General features: G+C 36.4%; 1 protein-coding gene across 2 annotated transcripts in view; it reads right to left on the bottom strand.

The window, feature by feature from the left end:
- Nucleotides 1-5,203: 5,203 nt before the first annotated feature.
- PRKACB (protein kinase cAMP-activated catalytic subunit beta) overlaps nt 5,204-21,197 on the bottom strand; it is a 94,666-nt gene continuing 78,672 nt past the window's right edge. For both annotated transcript variants that reach the window (XM_007421375.4, XM_007421374.4), the window contains exons 6-10: nt 19,236-19,362; nt 18,384-18,479; nt 17,056-17,178; nt 11,136-11,300; nt 5,204-8,164 (exon numbers count right to left, since the gene is read on the bottom strand). In XM_007421375.4, the coding sequence (XP_007421437.1) occupies nt 8,039-8,164; nt 11,136-11,300; nt 17,056-17,178; nt 18,384-18,479; nt 19,236-19,362 (637 nt within the window). In that variant the 3' untranslated portion in view covers nt 5,204-8,038. The remainder of the gene's footprint in view (nt 8,165-11,135; nt 11,301-17,055; nt 17,179-18,383; nt 18,480-19,235; nt 19,363-21,197) is intronic.

Here is a 21,197-nt window from a genome sequence, read left to right on the forward strand (position 1 = left end):
TATTGGGCTTTACAGGTGATAACCAGCATCTTGAATTGCACTTGGAAACACACTGGTAGTCATTGTAACCCCTGCAGCAGAAGACTGCCCAGTGAGCACGTAGTCTTAGTTCCTGGCATGGTAATAATATTTGTGGAAATGATCTTGGAATAGTAATTGGTTACAAACTGAATATGAATCAACTATGTGATGTGGCTACCAGAAGATAAATGTAATTTTAGGCTGAATCAGTAGAAATATGGCTTAAAACCAGCATGTTGACTAGGGCTGGAAACTTACAGCTAACCAATGTAGTGACCTCAACCTACACTGATGAAACTGCTTCTTCTGGTCAATGGTCAAGTTGCTACATTTTGAATCAATTGCTCTTTCAAAGCCATCTTCAAGGGCAGCCACATATATAATGCCTGGAAGTAATCTAACTGCAAGTTTGTGAAGACATCTTAATCCTAAAGGGTCTGTAACTGTCATACTAGCTAAAACTACGCATAGCCTCTCTGGGCTGTGGCTTCCACCTATTGCTTGTGGTGGAGCTTTCAATCCAGGATGATCCCCAAGTCATAGACCTGCTCTTTCAGAAGGAGTGCCTCCCCATCCACAGATAACTTAGCTATTGCATTCAAGCCCAACCAAACACTTACAAACAGCAATTTTATCTTATAGGGATTTAGTGTGAATTTGTTTTGACCAATCCTACAACGCATAACAGCAAGGATCACTGAGCATACAAAGCCCAAATCAGAAAACCCATAGTATGATTGAGACAGTGTCCACGAGGGCCTTTGCACTACTTCAGACTGGTGTCATCTCACCACCACTGCTTTTGTACATATAGGGGATGAGTTGACTAACATCTTTTCAGGCTGGAATATATTGAATTTTTAAATAAAACGATTTTGTTTGAAATGCTGCAATTCTATGTGGTTTGTGAATGGTCTCTTTCTCCATTTGCAGGAATTCACTACACTTCCTGGCTCCTTCCCCAGCAAGTCTTTCAAAACTTGACAGCTTGACAACTTTTCAGCAATTGTTTTCATCTTTTATTTGGATGTTTCTTTTTAATCATACTTATTAATCCCACTGGAAATTCTGAGACTAAGCAAGAAAAAATATAGATAATTCTATGTCTTTTATTTGTTAGATGATTATAGGTCTTTGGTATCAAGTGTAAGCTTTCTCCTTGCCCAGGATCTGAAGATCTACCCCGCATAAATAACTCATGTGCTCCTGATTAAGACTTCCCAGCTTTTCCCATTGCTGTGATAGTGTGGCCTCCCCAGTTCCCTGTTCTTCAAAAAGCTAATGTGAGAAGATTGTAGATTTTCTAAAATAATCCTTTAATGTATGATTAGAAGAAGAGGAACATAATTGAAAGTAATATATTGGCACAGCATTGAATGACTGTATTTTTGAAACATGTCATAATGAAGTGGAATAAAAATATTCCTAACAAAAACTTTGGAGCAAAACCATCATAAACAAACATGCTAATATTGTACAACAGCCACAAGGTGGAACTACAGGCCTGAGTTCCTTCCACTCATTAGATGTTCAACTAATAATGACAGGAACTGTAAACACATGATAGGACAAATTTGAGTTGGAAGAAAAATGTTGGATTCAGTGAAAAAAATTCAGAGCATGGTCAGTGAAATAAAACATCTTTTTGATCTGGGAAAGTGGCAGCCCCATGTCCTCTAGCTATGTATTAAGCCTATATATTAAGCCAGTTTTTTTTTTAATTGGAATCTCTCTTTTCAGGGCATGGAATCTGATAGTTTTAAAAAAATTCCAGGACCTTGATCAAGAGGCAAAGTGATGAGTCTTCATGAGCACAAATGCTTCCTGGGGTTTTGAGGCTTCTAAATATTAGCTGACAAGCCCCACCCTTTCCGCTTTACCTTAGAAAATTTGTTATTGAAATTATTTTTTAAAATACCTTTAGTCTCTTATGGAATCCCATCAAGTCCTCGCAGAACCCCAATGTTCTGTGGAACACAGTTTGAAAGACCCTGCATTAAGCTACCTTGCCCTAAATCTATGAGTTGCCTCCAAAATATGCAAAGAACTAAGTTAATCCAAATGCTAGCCTCACTTACACAGAAGTAAACACTTGACTTTTAAATAAATATTCATTTTATTGTATATTTCCTTTAAATCATGTTTTCTTGTGGAAAAAAATGCTTTAATGTGGAGTAATAGCGTTTTAACTGCTCAATACTCTGCGCGTTCCTTTAGAAGGATCTACTCCTAAGTAACAATAGCCTTACATAGCAAATAGTTCAGGTTTCCAGAGAAAGCAAATGTTAGCTCCCCTTTGCTGGACACTATCTGTTGTGGAAGTTTCCTGGTTATCATTTACAAAAGAACCATTGTCCAGAATTTCATTCTGAGCAAAAATAAAACCTATGTATTTTATATATTGCTTTGCTCACATGTAAGGTCCTATGAGAGTTATTTATTGCTAGATGGTACATGGCATTATTTTTATTCTAACGAAGTGTTTCATTTTTTATGAGCTCAGTCCTTGTTCATGTCTTCGTATCTGGGGACAAGCAAAGGCTTTTTTGTTAAGTATAATAGCTGCAATTTATGTTTAACTATTTAATTATTCAGTTCTAAAATCAGTTTCCTATAATTAGCGATAGGGACATCTGCAGGGTGGGTCAGAGAACTCAAGACGGTAGTCACAACCGTGCAGTTAAAGCCCTGACTCTTTGTACAAGCATGTAAGCTCTCTACACATAGAAACGGGGCAGGGTTTTGACTGTGTGGTTACCTGTCATCCTGACTTTTTTGACTTCCCCTGTGGATACTACTGCTTAGCGAAGATTACACCCCGGTGCTTCCTAACCGAATGGGACTCTTACTTCTTTCACATACTAAGGTACTCACCTCTTTATCTTAGTTCCTTTCATTTATCTTAATTTGGAGGGTGGGGGAGTGTTAGGGGGAAGAGATAAAATGCTTTACTGTTGTTACTATGACAATGTGTGTGGGATTCAGTTCTTGAAATACAGATCAGTATTCATCAAGAGATGGCTCCTCTGCCAACCCTGCCCTAGATCAGTCTGATAAAACCATGGCAGCTGAGGATGTTATCCCTAGGCCTTCTTACCAGAACTTAAACGAGGCTTGTTGAACCTTTATTATTTGAATACAAAGCCCAGACAAATATTGGGAATTCCCTGAGTTTTATATGGTTCCCAGGCAGTTTTTTTTTTTTTTTTAAATGCGTGCTTCATCCCCACTTCCACTGAATTATAGTTAAGGAAAAAGCAGAGTTAACCTTGGGTGCCCCATTACAAGGCACCGCCCCTCTTCCAAACCTGGGCACAGAATCTTCACAAAGCAACGGTTCTGTTCTGTTCTTCTCTAAGCTTATCTATAAAAATATTGGCAAGAAGTGGGAGGAAAACAAGAGATCTCGATGGTGAGTAGATGCTGCTGAAAATGTCCCTTAAAAGATAGCAACAGATATACACCTAGCATCTCAGAAAGGCAATGTAATTCAAAGGGAGAGCCAGTGGTTAATTACACTGTACAAGGTCCACTAAACTCAGTGGGACTTGCTGATATGCAAACATGTGCAGGGTCCATAAAGTCCTTCAAGTGTTTGTAATTTAGATTACACACTATAGGGGTAGGTTATATCAATATATATATATATGCACACACACACACACTCACACAGATGCTCATTTTAATGCTTATTACTCTTCGCCACTTCTTTCCTGTGTGGACCTGTGATACCAACCAGAATGTTTGTGAAAGGTAAAGAACAAAACCACTAATAGTTTCTGGACTTGCACTCATGTTGATTAGTAGGTGTGAATGTGCTGGAGTTGATTGAATAAGTTCTGTAGGAGCTCCTTTCCTTGGAATGGCAAGAAAACCAGCACTGGCATGTGATGAAAGAAAACCTTCTTAATTTCTAAGGGAAAATATTTCTTCAAGAAAAAAAAATCATTTCTGGAAAAAAAAAAGTTTGAATTGTGCTGACAAAATCATGCTTGAATCCACTTGAGAATTTGGGGATTCGGGAAGTCCCCCCGCAATTAAGTGGAAAATATTTGTTAGATTCCTTATGGCCTCAGAGATGTAATACAGATCGGCTCTCCTTTCCTGTCTGAATAATAATTGCTGCATTCTTTTTAGCATGTCAGGGATGGTTGGGAAACCACCCCCGTAGTTATAGAACATGGTAAATTTATTTATAAATCAAATTTATATCACCACCCAAACCCCCCCACGAGGAGGGACTCTGGGCGGTTCACAACCAGTTAAAACCAATAAAAACATAAATAGTACAGCAAAATCTGTTTTAAATAGTCCACAGGAGAAGCAAATGTTGGTTTCTTTGACCAATTCCTGGTTTTCCCTTTGACTTTAGCTGTTAACCACAAATAAGCAAACCTCATTATGCCACTGATGCAATCAAGAAGAACAAGCCATGATTGTGGTTTACTGCCCTCAAATAAAGGAGGCTTTATTCAGTGACTGTATTTACATATTCTAAGCCAAAAATGAAAATCTAATTTACGCTCACAGAGGGATAAGAAAGGTGCAGAAATCAAGGAGATCTGTAGGGTGGTGATAGCTTAAGGATGCTCAGCTGCTTAGAGGATTGGTTGGGAAGCAAAAGCAATGTTTGGAAAGACTCCTTTACCAGGAGACTACTTTGCATTTCGGGGGGGGGGGGGGAACAGAGGGAAATCTCACTATTCCTCTCTCCTATTGGAAGGTATGTGAAACATGCAGCATACAATTTTTGTAATAAATAATGTCTCTCTGCGTTTTAAATTTTATTTATTCTAACTACTATGCTTATATAAGTCGAGTACCAGTTTGGAAGATTATAAACCAACATAAGGAATTCTGTAGCAAAGGAATCCTGTACCAGTAGGCATAGTTCTTCGAAATGTTAAAAGAAGTGATTGTCTAGATAGGAATTAGGCTTAACATTCTATCTCCCATGCAAGGGTATTCCTCAAAATAAAACTGTTTTATAGAAAGTACATAAGCTTGGCTTCCACAGCAAAGGAGAATGCGTAACAGGATATACTACCTCAGAAAAAAGCACCACAGTCTTTATGCAGTGTTGTACATAATTTAATTTGCAGTTCTGTATATAAACTTTTACTGTATTGCACACTATTGTAACAAACTAATTATTTTCAAAGAAATCAGTAAATACTTAAAAGATTTTAAAAATAAGGGTTTTAATGCAGCTGACAAAAAAATAAGAGAAGCAATTTACTTAATGAGATACAATTTTTTATGTTGAAAATGAGAGTTACATACAGCTAGAGTACAGTTAAAAGATACCATACAGTCCAACACTTAATTCCTCAAATTATGTAAAATTAACAAGTCTGTACTGTCAAATATACAGTATTTCATATGATGGAAAAGGTTTTTGAAATTAGACAGAGGCATCTTCTTGTGGCTTTTGTGTATTTAAAATGATAGGACCATCTAACACATTGCCAAGTGTGTACTTCAACACAGCCCTCTGACTTGCTGCCCTCCAGATGTGTTGGACAGAAATTCCCTTATTTTCCCAGCATATCCAATGCTGGCAGGGAGTGATTGTTGACATATCTGGAAGACAGCATGCTGGAAAATATGTTTTCATGCATTGTAAATAGCAACTTCCTTATATTTTGCCCAACCCCTTTCTATTTCAATCTATTACTCCATTATTATGATTTATGTTTACTGTTTATTTCTGACACATGTAAAATATTTAAACAAGCATAAACCAAAAGAATCAAAAGGGTGTTTCAAAATTGTTCATCTAAAGTTGAGAACTCAGGCATGCTAGAATCCATCCCATGGACATCCAGAATGAAGCCTCACATTTACACATACTTATAAGTTACCCAATTAAACTACTGGCTAAAATTCATACCAGAATAAAAAAAAAATGATCTGCAGCATTTGTTAAAATCCATAAACAAATTAATGTTGAATTTATTGGATACAGCTAGCATACAACAGCATGTCCTCTGTCTAGATGAAATACAAAAGATTGTAACATTTTTTCATACAAATAATTGTTTAATTTATTAATGTGACAATATATTACATAAAATTTGCTACTGCAGATTTTCATATGTTTGTCTTGCACATACATAGACAGGGGTGGACAAAGATGGCAAACATCTAACAATGATTAGCAAAACTGCCTGACAACTTAAAGACGTGCAGAAGATTGTATGATCCATCTCATTCTAGACTGAAAAATGTCTACAGAGGTTTTTGTTAAAGGAGTGTCACAGAGATTAAAAGGAAATAATGCCAATTATCTTACGTGTATTGGCATTCTATAGAACACAATGATTACCTAGCAATTTAGATCAATTGGATAAAATAACCCTTCATCCTTGTAGATGTGTAAATTGACCATAAAACATGAGCCTAGTTTAAATGTACTGATGTGCCATCTTAAGACATGCCATCTTGAGATAAATCAGAAAATAAGTGCCTAATTAAAAACTGTATGGATAAATTTAAAAGCACAAGGACGTGTGCTCAGCCACTGATTGTTAAACACTGAAATAGATGTCTGGAAGTGCTAGAAGCAAGCACATGGTAGCAATACCCATATAGGTCAGTTGATGAGATTATATGAGACTTAATTCAACCCAATCAATTCTTTGTGCAACCATAAGTTTCATTTCACCAAAAGAAAAGTATGTTAGAAATGAAGACACCACATCACAGATGGTGGCAGTTTCAAACGTTGTCTCTTTTCTATATGAATGAAGCGCTGCTGATAGAAACCATGACTGGAGCAGCATTCCATTCTTGAATTTACTAATATAGTATACCAGAATAAAAACTTGGCATTTATTTCTTTTATTCTTCACAGCTAACAGAAATACCAGGTTTATCTAGCAACTTATCAATATTTTAATACTAAATTTTCAATTTGCTAAACCATTTATTCTCATAGCTAAAGAGATAAAAAAGATGCTTTCCCCCCCTTCAATAAAAAAGGGTTGAAATGTGAAATACTTCAGGAGCCCCACTGACATTACTAAAAATCAGTCCTAGTCTCTTGACAATACTGACCAAATCTTTTATGAGTTCCAGGCTTTAGGGTGTTTAAAACCCATTTAAATAGTCAATTCTTTAGATGCAAGTTACTAACCATGATTAAATATGGTCCAAAGCCCAGACTGGATAGAATTGTTCCTGCTTACTGAGGCTGTGCTTCTTACGGCACAGTACGCTTATGGCATATTTACCTACTGCCTAGGAAAATAACACAAACTATGAGGCAGGGAGAAGAACTGCCAGCAATGTAGAAAACCAAGGCACAGGGCTAGCTACTGTACCTTATACAAATTTTCCAATTTTGAAAATAGGTTTGGTCAGTCTCCAGGAAGAGATCCTTAAGTCAATTAGCATACACTCATATGGTGATAAATACTACTTTCAAAATGCTAATGAAGTTGGCTAGGTTTAGATTGTGTTACCCAAACAAATGAACAAACAAACAAAAAAACCACCACTAAAAGAAACCCCTATGAGCTGTAGCCTCAGACACAAAGATGGACACAGAAGGATTGGCCAGCACAAACTAGAAGCAACACTTATCTTCCACTTCACTCTAACTCATATTAGCCAGAACACCTTCAGTTTCATTCATACAGATACATTATTCAAAATAAAATGGAGCATTCTTGAGTAAAAGGCTACTTCATTTTAAAAAAGAGGGTCAGAGAAAAGAGGAGAAATTAACAATACACAGAAAACAAAGAAAATAACAGAAACCAAAAGGTAAATAGGAAAAGTGGTCTATATTCTGTGTAACAGCACAAACCGTGCTTGCTTAATTGTGCCTAGTTATAAGGGTTGGTGCAACCTGCACACATGGAAGATGGCAATAAAGACCTCAGTCAGCTTTGTGGAATGAAGTAACTAGATAATTGTTTTGACATATGATGGTCTCAGCTCCACTTCATGAGTTAACAGAGTGCAAAGACCCCAATATGAGCCCTGATGTCCTCTTATCCTTCAACAAGTACTAAAAATCAGCAAATTCCTTTGCACATTTCTCTGTTAGAGAAACACGAATATCTTCTTCCTCATAGTCATCGAAGTTGCTGGTGTCTCCTGGACCTCGACATTTTGGTATGAATGGAGCTTCTACCTATATAACGAGAAGAAGTATGAAAGGTTGTTAACTGCTAATCTGAAAAATTAAATACAGTGGTACCTCTACTTACGAACTTAATCCGTTCCATGACTGATCGCAAGTCGAGTTGGTCGCAAGTCGAAGTAAATTTTCCCATAAGGTTCAATGTAATTACTGTTAATCCATTCCGGCGTCCGCGGACCACGCGTCAGGGGCGGAAAAACGGCCGCTGACCACGCGGCAGGGCGGAAAAAATGGCCGCGGACCACGTGGAATGGGCGGAAAATGGCCGTGGACCACGTGGCACAGGCGGAAAAATGGCCGCGGACCACGTAGCACGGGCGGAAAAATGGCCGCGGACCACGTGGCACGGGCAGAAAATGGCTCGTAAGTCGAGGCGAGTTTGTAAGTAGAGGTAAATTTTTGGGGCCGGAGCTGATTGTATCTTGAAAATTTTGTAAGTAGGGGCGTTCGTAAGTAGAGGTACCACTGTACTAAGACTGAGGAAATTAAAAAAAATAAAAGAAGCCTTCAGGAAAAATAGCTACTCTTCAAGGACTATTTGACAGGGAATGAAAATGTCCAAAGGAACAAACAAGAATCCATTGTGACACCCACTATATGAATGAAGGGGCTATATAGATCAGGAAACTGCCAAAATTACAAAATCCCTGTAGTAAAATCGAGTCAAAATACAATATGAAATGCTTGAACAAAACAGGGCCCCAAAATTGAAAGAACTACATCGAAGTGCCATTTATCAGGCCCCCTTATGATCCTTCAAGAAAGTATATATAGAAGAAACAGGTTGGGTATTAAAGACCAGGTTAGCAAGACAGTGGAAGGCACTGAACAAGTGGAATAGCTGAACTCTGCATAAAGTGTTGCTATAGATTACATTACAAAAACATGAAAATCATAGCCTTTGAAGACAACAAATGCAAAAGGAAGATTCAAGAAGCAAACAAAATGGAAATAACTGGCCAAAAAGCTTTGGAGAAAAGAGCACTGAATTTAGAAGGATAAAGAATGCAGAATTTCTTGGATCATTTGAAAAATAATTGGTAACATCTCAACAAATGATCAGTCATATGACTCATCTAGAGTTAATCAATCATTATTTGTACTGGCCTGATAACAATTGGTTTATTGGTGAAACCCTGCATTCTTGTGCATTATTTGCAACTCTGTTATATACAAAAAGTGATTTTTGTGAGACTAAAATGACCAACACAGCAGATTCAAATAAGAACCAAAGCAAAGATTTCTTTGTGGAAAAATGAATAAAAATATGTTTCTTCTATATATTCCAGGCATAAATGTAAGAAAACTGAACACATTTAGTTTAGAATTTATTAATTTAATACAATTATTATTAGGAACTCAGTCCTTTTATGAATGCACAGAGTCATTTCAGGTAACTACAGAAATATAAAACCTCACAGGTGAATACTACCTCATTAAACTTGCATCTGCACAAAATGGAGTCTGATCATAAGATAAATAAGAGAGACTGATTTAAGTGTTGCTACATATGGTCTCCCCACCCCCCAGCAAGCTATGGTTTAGTACAGGTATGCCCAACTACCCTTCAAAGCCTTGGGTGCAAGCCCCAGAGCCCCACCAAAGTTGCCAAATATTGCTGTAACAGAAGGGCAATTTTATTAAATTCAGGAACAACTGTATGTCGTTAATGAAGTAAATTCAAAATAAATCAAATTTTGTTTTGTTCTAGTCCTGCTTATTTGGGGATTGTGGCTCTCTATACCTCATTCAAAGGCCAAGAGCTGCTCTGAGACTAAGAAAAAAATGTGTACCCCTGTAGTGTTAAAGGGTTAGCTCTGTAGTCCAATTCTCTTACTGTACAGTTCCAAAAAATTAAAAATAAACAAGCCAACTCTATAAGCCATATTTTGACACTGGCTTATTTCAAAAGCTAATGTTAACTTTTTAAAAATTTTATATTTATTTGAGTGTCCTGATAGGCATAAACACATTTCTGAAATATTTTAATATGTAATATAAAAAACTTAAAAGAATGATTTGTGGTAGAAGACTAATGAAAAACATTTTGATATTCAGGAGAAGAAGAATAAATAACAGAAAATTTCCTTTGAAACAAACAGAATTTGAGTAGAGATAAAAATATTTCCATTCTTTGATGAAAGTTGTATTTAAGAAATTTCCCTTCAAAATAAAACAAAACCCCAAGAGTTAATTGTAGCCTGTCTTGAAATAATTAATACATTACTTATTATAACTATACTGTACTGTCACACTGCATAGCTCTGTAACTCGCTTCTTTTTATAAACTATTATTATGATTCAGATTTGGCTTTTAAATAACATTTTTGTAAAATAGCATGCCTATGTACCTTGAAACTATCGTATTAAAAATGCTTAGCTTACAAAAGATTGGCTCTGTCCAAGAAGTATAACTTCTCAAGGTGGTAATAATAATAATAATAATAATAATAATAATAATAATAATAATAATAATAATAGTAGTAGTAGTAGTAGTAGTAGTAGTTGTTGTTTAGAGAGAGAATTATAATTTTTACTCATAGAAAATACTAGTAAATATTTCACATTGCTTTAGTGGAGTTAGATTAGGAATCACCTCTGTCTCTGTTACTTAGGTGAGGAAGAATACACAGTAGTTATATATATGGAGCGATATTTCTGAGAAGTTAATAAAAGTAGAATACATCTATACTGGAAATCATTTGAAGTTAAGAGGCAGATGGACATTTCTAACAATTAGAGAAGAAGGGGGAGCATCCTCCTTTTGAATACAATCAAGATGGACTGATTCAGGAACTTGATGATTCTAATCTCAAAATTCTAAGGCCCAAAATACTTTGGAAATATTCTTTGTATTTTAAAGGTAAAAGCAGATATAACAACCTTAAATAAGGAAAAATGGAATTTTCCACTTGCTGAAGTTTGCTGTCACTAAATTCCTTTTAAAGAAACACAAACTTACCTTTCTCTGATAAATGGCAATCCAATCTGTAGTGGCAAACCATTTGTGGTTTTTAATATCATTTACTCCATTCTTGAGATTTCCATACCGCTTGGTCAAATCTACCTGGAGTAAATTTCTTAATAGATCCTTAAGATCTGAACTGAAATGCGATGGGAAGCGTACCTACAAAATATACCCAATGCATTTACTTTAGCAATACATATGCTGTTCTTTGAAAAGGATGACAGATAAGACAACTGAGTTTATATGTATGGTGTAAATCCAAACCCACATTGCATATTGGAGAGAGGGAGGGAGGGAGGGAGGGAGGGAGGGAGAGAGAGAGAGAGAAGCCTATTTCAAAGCTGAGTATAAAACAAGATTTGAGAATTGAAAGCTGCATACATACCTCTGCAGCATTTATTATTAGCAATCTACAGATAATTTCTATTATTTTTTATAATATTGAATATTTCCAGGCAAAGCCTTCAGTGGAGATAAAGCCTATTAAAATTCAGCCAGATGCAATTTTTTATTCACAGGGAGTCTTTATAGATTTTGGATAATATAAATGTTCCCTAAGTTTTCCAATGGTTGCATGGGCAATTTCTGAGTACCAGATGTGAAAGTGTTGCCTTTTAGTTAGAGGTCTGCTATTCCAGAGACAGATATCTGTGTTAAGTTTCATCAAAGGTGGTTTTGGGGCAACAGTGAAAGAACTTTAATACAGGTATACCTCATTTTATTGTGCTTCGCTTTATTGTGCTTTGCAGATATTGCATTTATCAAACAGCTCTGCATGCTACAGAGAAATCTTTCGTGAAAGGAAGTGTCAATTGATGCAGCAAACTTCACTGTTATTTTAAGAAATTGCTACAGCCACTCCCACCTTCAGCAGCTATCACCCTGATTAGTCAGCAGCCATCAACACTGAGGTAAGACCCTCCACCATCAAAAACAGTACGACTCACTGAAGGCTCAGATGATGATTAGAATTGTTTAGCAATAAAGTATCTTTTAGTTAAGGTATGTGCATGATTTTTTTTAGACATAATGGTATTGCACACTTAATAGACTACAGTATAGTGTAAACATAACTTTTATATGCACTGGGAAACCAAAAAAATTTGTGTGACTCGCTGTATAGCAATCTTTGCTTTATTGCGGTGGTCTGGAACCGAACCCGCAGTATCTCCAAGGTATGCCTGTAGATTCATATTTCCTTTCCCCAGGGATTTAGTTGTGCTACTGCTTCCTCCAAAATGAGCCCTCTTTTGTGGGGGAGCCTGGAGGAAGAAGAATTCAATGCAATTTCCAATCTGAAAATTCTTTTCCTGGTAAATACTCTACTTTTTGTCAGAGGAAGCCTAGAGAGACATTGCCAATATGAAACAATATATGCCTTTACACCTTTTACTATGTGCTTTGCCCTCAGCATGGACTGATTTCATGTAAAGAATCATGTGTTAAAGATTAGTACCTTTTATTCATAGTAAAGTTATGCATGTTACATCACTCACAGGAGTGCCTCTGAGTCACATAAAATGTATACACAATATAAACATATTAGAAGCTCACAGTCACAAAAGGGATATAGTGAAACTTAACACTACAGAAATAATTATAATAAATTACTAACACTAACTAGTAACTGAACAGAAGAATGAAGATAGAACTTAATTCCAAATGAAACCTAACCTAGGGTAGTAACAGAAAAGTGAAGTGGGGAAGAAATGATATAGATAATACAACTATATTCTGAAAGAGACATAAAGACAGACTAATAACAATAAATGATACTTAATTTCTAGAAAATGGATAAAAGTCTGATTGTTAGAGAAAAAAGAAGGAAATGTCAGATATCAAGAATATAGACAAGCTACAAACAACAAACACTCTCACTGATGGCATTACATCTCTTCAAAAGTTTGGTTTCTGTTCAAACCAATCAGAACCACATTAAGTAGTACTTTCATGAAGTACTCTGTCCCACACAAAAGTGGAGCAGAACATTGCAAATGTATGCAGTATACTATACATACTGTGTGAGCCAGAAAAATGGTGCTACTGTTTTAAGGAAATCTACTCACTGAAGCTAATTTAGGATAAAAAGCAGTAGCACTTCTTTTTATCCCAAACTCACAGGAAAAAAATCAGGCTAATTTAAGGAATAGCAGAGAAGTGCTGTGGTCACCCTTGTGTGAGTTGGAAGTTCTTCTCCATCATTTGCAAAGAATATATTGTCTTGTCAAAACTATCCAATAGCAAAAAATAGGTTCAGCAAAGTATGAGACACAACATCCCTTCCCCAGCATAATATGAATGGAAAGGCAGCAAATTTCGGAGTCAACAGACTGTTAGTCACGTCATCCCACTCCCTCTCCTTGCCTGTATGGAAAAATCCATGTATGAAAAAATGCAAGGTGCATGAATGCTGTGTGTGTGTGTGTGTGTGTGATCTGACTGACTGTTTTTGTATAGCTCTATAATTCTGGATACTTCAGAGGGAATCTCGTTTTGCTCTCTTGAGTCACACATTTTTCTTAAGCCACTGAATTTGGCTTTGAGGTCAGTCAAATCTGATATATATCCCTTCAGAATGAAGATGGAAAATTCTTCATCGTGACATCATATTTTATGTTACTGAACATGACTGAAAGAGGAGTTATTTTTTCCAGCAAGGGTCATGTCTGTTGTACATCTATTTTAGAGTATCACTCATATTTTACTATGGATGGATGGAGGGAGGCAGAAAGGAACAGGGAGGCAGAAAGGGTGGGAGGGAGGGAGGAACAGGGAAGAAGGGAGGGAGGGAAGGAAGTGAGGGAGGGGGAAGGAAGGAATAGGGACGGAGGGAAGGGAGGGAGGAAGAGAGGAAGGAACAGGGAGGAAGGAAGGGAGGGAGGAAGGAAGGAACAGGGAAGAAGGAAGCAAGCAAGCAAGCAAGCAAGCGAGGGAGGGAGGGAGGAAGGAAGGGGAGGGAGGGAGGAGGGAGGGAGGGAGGGAGGAAGGAAGGAAGGAAGGAAGGAAGATTTCCAACACTCCCTACCAGCTTTCTACAAGGAAAGTCAATGGGGAAGCCTGCAGGAAGTTGGAAATTACTTCTGCTCCTGTTGCTGTTTTGCCTGCCCATGGTCATTCTGTTTCTCTGTTTAAGTAAGCAAATATCTCTGAACTCAATGGGTCACAGGTTGTCTAGTAACATTTAAAATGTCAGAGATCTCTGTTGTATTCTTTAATTGAATGCTGAGTTATTCCAAAGCAAATACATATCACAGTTTGGACAAAGATTTGTCCATATCTTTAAAATGTAATTCTGTACTTTAACTCTTATCTGTGCCCAACAGATTTCTGATCAAGATAAATTCTTCTAACACCAAATCTTTAAATGACCCACACAACTTATAAGGGGTGTTAATGGTATTTAGTAGCTAATAATATCTTTGATTTTCCGCAACAATGTTTTTCCAATGGAAATGTTTATTTTACAATCTCAAAGATCTCTAGCAGAAACATTTCCATATATTTCTGAAATGGAGAAGTTCACAGGTAATGTTTCAGATATTTATTAGAACAATGTTTTTATAAGATTTTCTTTCACAATTATATCTGATAAATTTCACCTAATGACATTTAGCAACTAATATAATTACAAAATAATGTAATTGTTTGACTACTCAAAAGTGCAATCTTTCTGTGATATATTTTATAACATTAATACTTTGCTGAATTTGTGCAATTTCTATTTCAATGTGGGAGAAATGATCTGTACTGGGTTTTTTTTTAAGGACAGTTTTTGAGTTCTAAAAATGCATTCTTCATTGCAATATTCTTACATTTTCAAAATAAATAAAAGAACTGGGCAGTTTCAGATTTTTAACTTACTTTTTCAGCCAGTTATAGCTTCTTCCCATACTCCATCCATGAATTTAAAATAACATGAAGGGTGATGATGCTGTCTAAAACCTCAATGCACTTAATCTATTCTTACGTTCCACTGAAAATGCAGGAACTGTGGGCAAATCCAGTAGACACATAAAGATTGGAAATGTGGCCAGTGATTGTAATCTCACCACTCTCTACATGCTGAATTCATATGGTGAAGAGGGCAACCTACAGCTTGTATTCATTTTTATCCCTGCGGCTTTGCTATGACTTTCAAGTCCTCTCCAATGAACACATATGAAGTAATCGTTTTCAATGTTCTCCTTTTCTTTTAATTTAAATAATGCATCTGAATGTGACTGAACTATTAACATTATTATTTGACAGAAATTATTTCTAACTAAAACTTGGAATATAATATTAATCTTTAATAATGTATACCTTATGTCATTTATTTTTTTATCCAGTATTTTTACTTCAGTTACATTTTTTGCTAAATCCATGAGGTATTTATAGAGTGGACCCATTCTAAACTACTGTTTAGCATTATGTGAGCTAGACTAGGATAGCCTTAAACTCACATATTCTCATTTTCCTTCTACTCCTTGGCACCTTCACATACAAACACACTCTCTCTTATTTTCTTTCAAACACAGAGCAAGACAAAGAGGTACATATATCTATACAGAGCAGACATAAAAAGAGACATAGAGAGGTAGGGAATAGAAGACAGAGTTCTCCCCATTTGAATTCAAGTGACTGAATGCAACAGTTCAATTGACAATCATTCAGCTGGTAGACAAGGCAAGTTTCAAACTGATTAAGCATACATATTTCTCAAAGAACAGGAAGTGAATTAGAAGTTAACCTTTGCTTATACTATATAATTGTTGCTATAGGTTACCAGCTATATGACAATCTAGAAAGGGAGAATGAAAGGACATTTCTTGAGTAGTTTTTCAGGTATTATATTCCAAGCACTGTAAATTAATGAAAGCATTAAAGCCACTGAATTCATCAACTGGAATGATTGCCAGATACAGACAAAGGAGATGTTTCTATTATAACGGTCTGAAGGTCATATGATGCAGCAACCATATTGTTTGGACAGTGCCAGAATAGGAGATTACCTGTGAATCCTATGAATGTTGCCTTATGCTTCATGGAATATATGATATAAATACAATAATAAAATAACATCCTTTTATATGATAATGCACGGAACACTAACTCTGCTACAGACAATTGTTGATATATTGGTTTTATAGAACAAAAACAAACTATGTCAGTCAGGATCTTTAAATGCATTTGGTATAAGGAATAGTGAAGTTAATTCTATTCCCATTTCATAATTACTTTTCAGTCATTTGAATGCATAAAGTAGTTGCTTTAGATCAAGACTTTATTTTTTAATTTTTCTTTCTGCTCTATATTATCTGAAGCTGTTGGTCTAGCAGGCAGACCTCCAACCAAACAGGAGGGAACTTTACCAAATTATCTAAATTGTAAGAATTATTTTTGGCTTCAAAAACTACTACCTTACCTCAATAACTGTAGCACAGTTTCTTCTTAATTTCTGACCAATTGGATTATAGATGTATTTTAAGAAAGCTTTTTCTTTTCATTTCATACTTTTTTACTATGACAGCAAAGTGCTTTGGATTTAATTTCAGAAAGGTACTTCGGAGCGTGCAGATGCACAAATGCAGCACTTGTCTGCAACCATTTAAAGCAGCTGTGTCTTCTTCCTGGCTGCTGTAAATCCAATTCTTTAGCGCTATTTAAAGATGATTCGAAATTGCCAAAAGATGTCGATAGTCAACAGTTTAGCAAGGTTATTTAATTAAGGACAACTTTAATTAAGGGACAAATTAATTAAAAGACAACTTTCAACTCTAGGGACAAAACTGATAATTTTATCTCTCTAATTTATTAATTAAGAGAGGAAAACGCTCAGTTTTGTCCCTAAGATGGAAATCAAATAGCAAAAATAGTTATAATACAAACAGAGTAGGACAAATGTTATGTGTGCTATTTTCATGAATATGCTTACCTTTCCAGAAACAATTTTTTCATAAATCTGGATTGGTTGATCTGCAAAGAATGGAGGATATCCAGCTGCCATTTCATAAATTAACACTCCTAAGGCCCACCAATCCACTGCTTTGTTGTAGCCCTGATGAAAAAATATTATTAGATCTAATGATAATACCACATCAAACTTTAGCATTAAATAATCACATAGTATATAAATGCTTCACTTTTAGATAGTATATGAACAATTTTCAAAGTTTTATTCTCATATTATTCAATAAATAGATGCCCTGAGGATAATGCCCAGGATAAAAATAAATGACTAAATTATAATTACTTCTATATATACAATTATATTATAAAAAGCAAATGGAGCAGAATCTTCAACACAACAAAGGAATCAAATGTTGTTTCTACATTGACTTTTATGTTTCTATATTATACAGTTAGTTCACTTGCATGTAAGATTTGCAGTTTCACTGATGAAGTGTAAAATAGAATCAACCAGTGAAAATACACTTACTATTTAATATTTGGCTGTCAAGTACTAGCTGTTCTAGTTCAACATAAACATACTGTATTTGAAAGCAGTTCATATAAAACATATTTGCAATGCTTCCATTTGGTATGCGAATAATATGCATGGGAGCTCAATTGTACATTCTTGCTGAAGCACTCTGCAAGCTTAAATGAACTATCCTTAGCATTTTATAGATGAGCATAGTCTCTTCAAATGTTCTGAATCTTGTAATTAACACAAAAGAATAATGCATGAACAAGGATGTTAGCTTCATTCCACCAAATTCTGTCTAATCATTCCCTTTGTGTGGAGGTGAATTTTTGTGCCTATCCACAGTAATTCACAGAGTGTATAATTATGAAATATCGCAGATTTACACTGTATATAGAAGTTGATCCTCATGCTTGCCTCTCTCTTCTTGTATGCGATAAGTAAAACTCAGAATGCCTGAAGAGAGCTAGTTAGATTTTGTATTGAACTAATCAGTCCAATAGTTAATCGAAAGGAAATTTCAGAGTCATAAAAGCACTTTACTATATAATGCTAAAACCACCCCTAGTAAAGACTCTTTACCATTTCCTGAATCTAAATGTAGTTAAGACTTTAAAACTTTATATTCTATATTACCAAGCAATGTTTTGGCTTGCAGAACCTGACTAGGTTGTGAGATTCTACATAAGAAAGTATCATGACAATGTTTGACAATTATTACCTAAGTCATGCGTGCATTTATTTGAAATTTCAGATGAAACTTCTTCCTAAACATATTTAGAACAGTATTTTCCTTTCGGCAATGTTTATTTAATCTGTGAAGCATTTTCAAATACCTTGCTAAGAATTATTTCAGGTGCCAAATATTCTGGAGTCCCACATAACGTCCAGGTTCTTCCTTTTACTCTTTTTGCAAACCCAAAATCTGTGACCTAGGAGAACAGAAAGAACTATTATATTTCTCAAGGTTTATTTATAAATTAAAATAAATCCCAAATAATGTTAACAGTATAGATAGGTATCAAAAAGTATTCAATCATAGAAACAGTCTTTTGTATGTCATGATGGAAACAAAGAATTTTAGTCTTAGGCATATCTTTTCAATCAAACAAGGCATGACAGGTAATCAGTCCTTTCTTAGAAGCATTAAAAAGTAAGAATTAACCCAAAAGTATAAATCCCAGATATGCTATACTCAACACTAGGCAATGTCTATAATAACATTAAGCTTTTGATTTTAAAAAGCAGAAAGTAAAAACTAGGGCTGGGCAATCAGTTTTGGAACCCCCAGTTTTACAGTTTTGGCTATTTTTTGGGGGGGGGGAGGTTGTTGTTAAAAGGTGAAAAAGGTAGTTGACACACCTATTTGTACCTTTCCCCTAGCCTGAAACAACAGCAGCAACAAACATAAGCTGAAGTTTTTCAACCACATAAGCTGTTGTTGCCTCCTGCATCACTTGGATGCTGAAAGAATAAAAATGAAAGTGTTGCCCCAGTTGAAAAAAATTACCCATCCCTGATGTAAACCAATTTGGATCAAGTTTCAGCATCTATTTTCTCCAATATGCAACTTAATTTATAAAACTGGTTTGTAAAGAACTGATTTCCTTACAAAGCCCTGTTTAAGCATTTACCACATCATGTTATAGACAACTAAGTTTTCATGTCTATAAATCTTTGCATCATACCTGAATATATCCTTGTTGATCAATTAAAAGATTTTCAGGTTTTAGATCTCTGTAGATGAGGTCTAATGAATGGAGGTACTCAAATGTTAGTACTATCTGAGCTGCATAAAATCGTGCATGTGGTTCACTGTAATCAATAAAAATATTAAGTTTTTAAAACAGGTACTCTCACTCAGACAGAAGTATAGTCATTATCTTTTTAATACAGTGAATAGATGGTGCCCATATACAAAAATCTGTGAACTGGTAGGAATATGTCAGAAAATATATGTTCTATTCTACAAGGATTGCAAAATAAATTCAAAAATACATATATAATACAGGTAGTCCTCATTTAGCAACCACAATTGGAACTGGCAACTTGGTCACTAAATGAAGCAGTCTCTAAGCAAGAAATCATGTGACTGAGATTGTGCTTTCCAGATTGAAACTGACAAGAGTAATCAGTTTCATACCGTCTGATTTTGTTTGCCTCCTAACCACTCCCCTGCCCTTTGGATTGCTTACCCCAGTGCTGGATAATTAACAAGAAGGAAATTAATCTTTGTATTTACATTCATTGGGGAGAAAGGGATTAGAAGAGAATAATCACATCAAAAGCAATGCTCTGGTACCGGCATGGGGTATATTCCCCATTGTGCCTGTTTACTGTACTCTATTCTAATCTCTTCATCTCCAATCTCTCTGCTCTGCGAGGGGGCAGAGGAGAGATTGCCTACAGAAATCACTTGGTGGGGTCCTTCTTTTCTGGGGGGGGCAGCGAGGAGAGAACAGGGGCTATGATTGGCACATGGGAGGGGGAGGAGGGCATGAAAATGTCAGAGTGACTTGGGCATTGACAGGGCAGGGGAGAGAGAGATGGCAGGTGCTTCCTCTTTCTTGCTTTGTGTGGAAGAGCAGGCTGTTGAGGAACAATTGCAGGTGCCTGTGCTGCTTCCCTCCCTTCCTATTTGAGCCTTCTACCCAGCATCAGCATGGCAGAGTTGCCAATAAAGCTGCAACCTTGAAACAGGTGTGGGAGGAGACGGGAGAATGGAGGAGATACGTGTTTTGGAAGCTCTGCAGCCACCAGCAAACACAGCAAAGCAACTGAATAAAAGAAGGCATTTTTCCTCCAAAGGGAGTGGGTGGTCCAGAGGAAAAGGAAGAGACACAGCAGAGCAAAGCACAATGTGGAAAGGTGCAAGTGCTTTACATGCTGGCCTTTAACAAAGAAGAAGAAAGTAGAAGAAATCCCAGAGAAAGTAATTATAGACAGAACAGGTTCTGTAAGAAGACTACATTGCTCTATAATAGTAATAGTATAGAAGGAATAGTAGTAGAATATAGTGTAGAGAAAACTGTAATTGTATAGTAGCAATAATAATAGAAATAGAGTACAGGATAAGATAGAGACAGTAAGAAACCTCACATATAGATTTGTATGTTTCACTTTGGATGGTTTTTTTTTTCACAATAAAACATCTCTCCAACCCTTATAGGGAGATATAAAAATCCAAGTGCCTAGGGTCTAGTGCTTTTGAAGGATCTTTTGAGTCTGTGGCAATCAAATTGGGTATAGTTTAAAAAGAACCTGGGACACTTTGCAGACTTGGGCAGGGGCGGTGCATTTGGATGGGAGGGGACTGGTGAGGGGAGAAGAGGGGGCTTCCAATTGTGCATATTGCGGGGGGGGGGGTATCCCTAGTCCAATATGAGTGCTGGAAGGCAGGGAGGGGAAAGTGGTGAAGGATAGGGCTTTGCTAAGGGCCCTGTTGCATGCAGCCCCCAACTGGAGCAGAGTAGCCTGCTCGGCCACGGGGAAGACTGGGCATCTGCCTCAGAAAGACGCCTGTCAGCTCCTCTCCTGGCTATCCCTGGATCCAAAGAGACCCAAAGGGGTGCCTTCCCAGTCCTGTTTGATGTTCCAAGTTGCATGTGTCTGGAGTCTCTGCCCCGGTGTGCTTGGAAGAAGAAGGCACC

Source organism: Python bivittatus, unplaced genomic scaffold, assembly GCF_059951505.1.
Source record: "Python bivittatus isolate LINGU-HERP-01145 unplaced genomic scaffold, Pbiv_v1 ctg000700_np1212, whole genome shotgun sequence".
In the NCBI taxonomy this organism is placed as follows: Eukaryota; Metazoa; Chordata; class Lepidosauria; order Squamata; family Pythonidae; genus Python; species Python bivittatus.